This window comes from Arachis ipaensis, chromosome B10 (assembly GCF_000816755.2).
Source record: "Arachis ipaensis cultivar K30076 chromosome B10, Araip1.1, whole genome shotgun sequence".
Classification (NCBI taxonomy): domain Eukaryota; kingdom Viridiplantae; phylum Streptophyta; class Magnoliopsida; order Fabales; family Fabaceae; genus Arachis; species Arachis ipaensis.
In genome coordinates this window covers 3,133,893-3,141,962 of record NC_029794.2, presented here as the reverse complement: position 1 = coordinate 3,141,962, position 8,070 = coordinate 3,133,893, and the positions used below count along the sequence as shown (strand labels likewise).

The following is an 8,070-nucleotide window of genomic DNA, read 5'->3' as shown; positions in this document are numbered from 1 at the left end:
TTTTGTATTAATAGAAAATCAAGTAATTTTAATCTTTTAAAAAGAATTAGTCTTTTTAAATAATCACTCATGAATTTGTCTCTGTATAAAATAATAAGTAAAAATTGTTAAATAATTACGATTTTTAATTACACAAAAACAACTCTTTTATGAGTATATTCTTGCTCTAGAAAAAAAGAAGAGATAAAGTGACTCACAGAGAAGAGAACAGCAATTATTGGAAGCTTTCCCTTGAGAACCCAAATGGAGAAATCATGGTGTTGAATGGAGAAGCTTATGAAAGCTGCTTGAATGGCTCCAAAGAAGGTCATCATGGCTGTACTTGAGTATTGACATGGGAACCTCTTGCTTATGCTTGATTGTACTATATACCAAGATGACCAAAACAGTGTTCCAAGAATCAAAGCCACAACACCAATAGTCCATCTTCCACTACTACTACTACTACTTGTTCCAGTCTTTGCTATAGAAGTTGCAGAAGAATAGTTAAACAAGGCCTTTCCTTTATAGAGTGTCAACAACAATGCACCCCCTATGCACACCAATGTCCCAAGAATCTTCGCTCTCCCACTCTTGCACTTGATCTTCACACTCTCTAACCTGTAGTACAATGAAAGAATCAACATTCAATAATATATACAGAGAAGTGAAGGTGACTGCATGATAGATTAAAGAAAACAAAGATCATATAACAAATATATAATTATATGTAATTAAGGTGACGTGTGCATATGTATATGTGGATCCTGCTAGGGAGACAATGGACTATTTGTCCAATCTGTACGATGGGTTATTGAGTTACAAAATGAACATTCCTTATACTATCTAGAATAACCATCCGAGTACTAGGAATAATAAACATCTTCCCAAAAACTTAAACTAATCCACTAGGGATAATAAACATCTTTCCAAAAACTTAAACTAATTTTAGGATTCTCCAAGAATCGAACTCTTGACCTTTCGAATCTAGCGCTCTAATATCATGTCATGATACCACTCATCCCAAAAGCTTCAACTGATGGGAAAAGATAACATCAGTGATTATATCTCTAATACTCCCTAAACTTCCATTGTACAAATATTCCATTGACTCCTCGTACTTTCCCTATGTATATACCCGAATGGTAATGCCATAATGAACGTGATCACAGGCACCATGTTGATGAATGCACAAGCAAAGGTAGCAGAAGTATATTGGATCCCCAGCAGGAAGAAATATTGTGTCACTGATGCCCTACAAACAAAACCATTCATTCATTCATTCATTCACTCCAATCATGTTAAGAAATAGAATTTGATATATATTGATGACTAACCCCACAATAGCACTGAAGAAGATGTAACATAGAACTCGAAATGTGAGCCTTGGCCTACTGTTTCTGCATTGATGAATTAACATTGTTAGAGTCTAATACAAACAAACTGGTTAATTTGGTTTAAGTGTCATCAATCAATGCTTAAAACAGTAAATAAACAAATGAAAAGACATTATTACAATTTGGGACAGATATATCTGCATATTAACAATATGAAGAGATTTCAAAATAAGAGAATAATATTGCATACCAACCTTTCCCTAAAGTATCCGATTGGAGCTAAGAGAATGGTAGCAATTGATAAACGGTATGTAATAAAAACCAAATGGTTCATTCCTTCTTCAAGAACTTTCTTGAGAATAATATTCACTGCTGCAAAACAAAAATCAATTGCTACCATTACTACAAAAGGTTTCCATTCATCACAATTCCTCATTGCAGCAAATGCAACTATCTATGCCTCCCCTTATGTTTTTATATTGAAAAAATAAAACAAAGCTTTATGCAACAGAAAACTACTACCTGTTGCTGCTGATTTATATTATGAAAAAAAGAAAGAAAGAAAAAAGAAAACACTTATTCCAGAATAAGTGGTAAGAAAGCAAGATTAAATTCTGTAGGTCACATCATACACTTTAAGCAACCAGCTTTGACAATAGTTTAATAGCTTTGCTGTTTACTTTTGCTTTCTTTTGACTGATCCTGGCCTATATCCAACATAAGCAGATTATTCCAGAATCAATACTTAAGGGCTTGTACAAAATTTTAGTGGCTGATTCATAATTTCATATATAATCTATCATTTCCTTTGTTATGAGCCTAACATATATATAGGCCACGAGTTTTGCATTTTACTAATCATGTAATTAATAAGAACTACATTATTCTAGACAAATTTTAAATGAATATACAAAAAATAATCTTTTGTGATTACTGATTAGTACAGAGATATATACATCTTTAAAATTTTAATCTTTTTTGTGATTAGAAGAAATGGTGCTTCTCCCCCTCTCAATCTCTCATGCACATGGCATCTAATACTCTTCCTTTTTTTATTATCTTTTGGAATAGATTGAGCAGAGAAATGCAGAGCCAGAACAATTTGTCAAATCTCAGAGCTATTTAAATCACTTCAAAAACCAAAAGAATATTAGTGGTGTGTAAAGCATGGGAGACTTTTTTAAATTTAGTAATTAAGGATCAAATTAAAGATGTTTGAAGTTCGAAAATTTCCAGTGGCTTACCTTAGGAATTAGATTCTTTAATGTAGATTCATACAAAATTTATTTAGAGTTTAATTATTTGCACGTAAGTAAATGTAAATTATTCTCACTTGTTAAATAATTATCAACTTTTTTTTTTTAAAAAAAAAAATAAATGTTATTTACACCACTTTCTTTTCACACTTTTTGAATATTAATTACTTAAATTGTGTGGTCAAGTTTATGTCTTTAAAGTGCTTATTAACAAATATAAAGAATGACTTCTTTTTAAACATGACATTCCACCAATTCATTCTTTGCCTATACTTTAAGTATTCAGAGGGAATTTGCAGTTGAAAGATGTTGGAGATTTAATTTAATTTAATTTTGCTCATATCTTTTGGATAATTAAGATATGACATGATGAAAATGACATATTCTTTGATTCACTATAAATATTTTAAATGTAATAAGATTATCCTCGGGGGCCAAGCATGCATGGCCTACATATTTGAGAGTTGGATTTGGTCATGTAAGTGGCACAATGTGTTAGTGTTGCAAGTGTGAGGAATGTTGAATTTAGTCTCACATCAAAAAAAGCAAGGAAGAGTGAGGAGTTTATAAGATGAGAGACACATTAACTTGACACTTCAAGATTTTGAGTTGGATGTGGTGTCTTTTCATCCGACTAATTTAACTAACTTAAAAAAAAATTAATTTTGAGAATCAATTTGAAGAATAAATGTTCTTTATTTCACCATTTAATTTGCTAATTATTGTATAGGACTCTATTGCATTTGCATATTGGCTTTTCTAAGTGATGAGTGAAATAATTGATTTGCATAACATATATATTATATATTATATATTATATATATATGCGTGTCATGCATTGATGCTTTTTCTGGATGAGGTTCCTTCTTCAGGCTTCCTTCAACTATTTCCCCAATTCTTTAATCTGTGAATATTAAGAGACCCCTTCATTTATTATTTATAACATATTGAGATTGATATCTAAGATATGTGCACCTCCACTTGCTTCCCTTAGAGGGCAGGCTGCAACTTAATTAGATTCCCATACACCACCACATACATAACACTGGAAAAAAGAAGAAAAAAGAAATGTTAACAGTGTTGACCACAGATTGTGTCTCTTCAAGAATTTATGATAGCCTCCTCTCATAGTGTTTGTCATACAAGGGGAAATGTTTTTTTTTTCTTTTTTTTTTCAAAAAAAAAATCATATAATATGTATATCATAAATATACGGTGAAGACTCGTATGCAGTTGTCTTTATGTAAAATTGATAATCGAAAATCGTCGGGTGATTTGACAGGTTTGCCTAACTTGTCATCTAACGATTTTTTACCATGGACTTCACGTGAAGACAAGTGCATGTGAATTTCTACCAAGATATATAACAATTTTATCCATGGACCTGAGAGTATTGTGTATTTTGATATTTTGGACTCAAAATTTTATTCTTGGTTGAGGGATGAAAACTACTTCATCTCATGAAAACAAATTCACAAAGAATAGCAAAGTTGTAAATGAAATTTAATAATGAATTAGATAGATAATACATTGGCATAAAACCAAGCAAGAAAAAGAATTTTAGGTAACTAGCTTGTATAGTTTGTATCAATTCCCCTGTTGGATGTTGTCTTTATCTCATCGTACCAAAAGGTGTGATACATCCGAAGATGATGAAAAGAATAAATTAAAGCTTGAGCTGTTATTTGAGTATCTTAAATCTTAGACAGGAAACTTGATAAAAGGGGGAGCTGGTGGAATCAATGAATTGTTGGACAACAAATTTGATGAAAACTAGAACCTATAATTCGAATAAATCAGGGCATCTTCAGCACTAACATTCCTTCAATGTATTGTCAGGACTTATGAGTTAATGTTATGAGGTTTTAGGACCCATAAGTTAAAATACTGAAATCATGTAATGAATTAGGTGAAAACTCAGGTGCATTCGACTTCACGTGAAGTTGATAGCGGAGAGCCGTTAGATAATTTGACTGATTTGACTAAATTTTCATCTAACGGTTCTCAACTATTAACTTCACGTGAAGTCGACTGCACCTGAGTTTCCACCGTTGAATTATATCTAAAGACTGATCAAGTTGTGTTTAATTATTATTGTATTTGTTTCTCTCAATGAAGCATTTAATAAAATAAAGAAGTATCATAATAATATATGTAACTTTTTGATGCTCTAATAACTTAGGGGGGAAATTGAAATACATAATTTAAAATTTCATCATGGATATTTCAAGGGATGAGTTTCATCCACAATGACAATTATGACTTCATGAACAAGCATACCGTTCTACACTTCTACTTCACTTTCATTATTGTAGAAATTTTGGTGAATCTTTGAACAAAAAACAAAGAAAAAGTTATTCTATAATATCTAATCATAAAAGAATAAAACTAATAACAATATATCAAGATTAAGAATTGAAAAATATAGCATATTAACAATAGTAATAATAAAGCTATAGATCAGAGGGCACAAAGAGAAGAGGATCCCAATATCCATTAGAAGAAAACCAATTGGAGCCTTCACATTGCAGAATATCCCATATTATCTACAGTATTTGACTCATTTACCCCTGAGAGATGATTAGGCCATGTAAGAGTAGCTGTGCTTGAAGATGCAAGAAAACCATTCTCTTGATGATGAGTCCATGGTAATTGATCATATGATACTTCATTATTTGACCATGTTGTCATAGGTGATGGGGTTTGACAAAATTGTTGATGATGATGATGAGAGCTATTAAAAGTTCCTTCATGATCATCATGATTAGCATTAGCAGGGATCATGATCCCACTCTTAGAACAAGTGTTTGATGAAGTACTAATCAAACATGGCAAACTACAAGTGCTGCTGCAATTGGCATTATTATTATTATTATAATTATTCATCTTATTAGGGAGCATTACTACTGATGAAGAAAACAACTCTTTATTCTTCACAGAACAGTTCTGATTCTGATTCTGATTCTGATTCTGAGTTGACCTTGAAACCATGCTTGATTGAACAACCGGCGGAGGAAACCTCCCTCCTCCGCCCTTTACATCAAAAAGTTTAGCCTTGAGTGCACCAAGAAGGCCATCTCCATCAGCCACAGCCTCACTGGAATCCTCAAATGAAAAAGGCTCAGTGCAATCAGGAATGAAGCCGGAACCGGCGCCGCGCTTCGAAGCAGCGGCGCCACCAGACTCTGCAGCAGGCAAGTCAAAGTTTGTCCTTGCATTGACACCTCTTAAGGCTCTGGCAGCAGTGTCATAAGCTCTAGCGGCGTCTTCAGCCGTGTCGAAGGTTCCGAGCCAGAGTCTAACCTTCTGCAACGAATCTTTGATCTCAGCCACCCATCTCCCTGATGGCCTCTGACGAACACCTACAAATTTGTGGTGTCCTCTCGATGATGCCTTCTTTCTGCTGCGAGTTCTTTCCACTGCTGTTGCTGCTCCCATTTCCTCTGAATAAGTAACCAAACCTTTTTGTGCTTCAAATGGAGATTGTTTATATTATAAGGTTGGATGAGAAGGCAAGAATCTTCAACTCTGAGGAATCGACAAGTTGGAAGTTGACAAAGATGTATGGACATCTTGCATCTGTACATATTATACAACGTCATTGTTGCAGGCGTGTTGATGATATCGACCACAATAATGTTAAAATCTCACCTAAGACACACAACTAAATCATTATTGTTATTTCCACAACTTTTTATTATAAAATTAATTAATAATATTTATTCAGATATCTAAATTAAAATGATAAGATAATATACAAAAATTATTTAAGTTGATGTCTATTTTAGTAATTTTTTATCTAAAAATAATTTTGAGTAATGTAATCCAAACAATATTTTTCTTTTACTATAATCAATTTTAATATAAAGATTGTCAAATATAAATTACTTAACACAAACTTACTTTTCATCAAAATCAAATTTGTAAAATCAATTTTATACAAATTTCTGTTTGTAAACTGTAATCCAAAGACACACTAAATAGTTTAGAATAATTAATATTAAAAAGGTTATATTTTTTATTGGATGTCAAATGATAATATTTGAAGAGAATTATCTCTAACAAAAGAATAAACGTGATTTTAAAATTTAAAGAAAAAGTTATGAAAGGGTGATAAGAAGACAATCATATGCAAGGTTGTCCTGGTTTGATTGTATGGTTACACTTAAAGAATGGTTATATTCATATCAAAGCTTAAATTGTATCTATAAAAATTGAACTAAAGCACGTAGTGACAACTGAATAGCTCTCAAAAATCCTTGGCTCCAACGTTATCGACTTTGAGAACGAGGATGCAGATTAGGAAAATAGTTAATTAGGTTGCCACTAATAAACAGATATTTAGGTGTCACTCACAACTGTACTTTATGTCTTCTTTTGTCCTTGTCATTTTCTACCCCTTATTTGTTTAGCATAGGCCTGATCATTCTTTTTTATTATTATTAAATTTTTTTACCGAGGTTAAGTATAGTTCTTGATAGTGTATCAACATCTAAATAAAATAGAACATGGAAATCCAATGTTGCACATGTATAAAACATATCTTACAGTTAATAGCTGGAGTCAATAATCAGTAATATGATATATGAACCACGTACATTTCGCTAAATTGCCGTGTCTATCGGACACGACATTTACCGACACTCGTCCGCTATACGTGGTTACTTTGTCCAACCATGTCTTAATAAAAAATAAAAAATTCTTCTCCGGACACACGTTTAGACACATCTAAATATCATTACGTGTCAGCGTGTCCAGTCTTATTCTTAATATATATTCTTAAAATAAATTTAGATATAGTATATATCATTATTTATTAAAACAAAAAATATTTTAAATACTTGATATAATTAAAATAAGACATTAAAAAATTTAATTTATATTTTAATATCAATAAAATATTAAAATATTATTATGATTTATCTAAAAAATACTTTATATTTTATATGTATGTGTATCCCTAGATCATGTAAAAAATTAAAATTCGTGTATTGATGTATCCCATATCATGTCGTATCCGTGTCTGTAACAGTTTCCATGCATCATAGGATATTAATCAATTTTCACCTCAGCATGGCAGCTGGGCAACAAACAATGATCCTTTCTGTCTCACTAAGTTCATGAATAGAGGAGTTAGTTTCGAAGACATGCAACTTTAACTTATTGCATTTATCTTAAAGAAATAAATATGATGACTTGATAAGTATGGAAAGTCATTTTGTTATAGGTGGTTATCGAGATTTTTTTTTGACGTGAATATATGATAGGCATAATTAAAATAGTCAAATGTCTCAAATTATTTAATAATTTTTAATTGTTAAATTTGTATAAAGACTTTTTCATGTAAATATATAATTCATGTGAAGTGTGACAAATAATTAATTATAAGTTGTAGCCATTTGAAATAATGTTACTTTTGATTGATTTAAGGTTTAAATAAAAAACACAATTATCTTTCAAAATAATAAATATTTTGAAAATAAAATGATCCGAATATT

At 31.4% G+C, this 8,070-nt stretch overlaps 1 protein-coding gene and 1 pseudogene across 2 annotated transcripts in view; both read right to left on the bottom strand.

The window, feature by feature from the left end:
• The window catches only part of LOC107619933 (WAT1-related protein At3g30340-like), a 4,477-nt gene extending 2,658 nt beyond the window's left edge, over positions 1 to 1,819 (bottom strand). Inside the window, exons 1-4 of one of the 2 annotated variants that reach the window (XM_016322163.2) lie at positions 1,571 to 1,816; positions 1,317 to 1,379; positions 1,118 to 1,234; positions 198 to 600 (exon numbers count right to left, since the gene is read on the bottom strand). In XM_016322163.2, the coding sequence (XP_016177649.1) occupies positions 198 to 600; positions 1,118 to 1,234; positions 1,317 to 1,379; positions 1,571 to 1,752 (765 nt within the window). In that variant the 5' untranslated portion in view covers positions 1,753 to 1,816. Of the gene's footprint in view, positions 1 to 197; positions 601 to 1,117; positions 1,235 to 1,316; positions 1,380 to 1,570 lie in introns of both variants that reach the window. The other variant, XM_021113231.1, reaches the window with a different exon arrangement.
• On the bottom strand, positions 4,760 to 6,114 carry LOC107623296 (annotated as a pseudogene).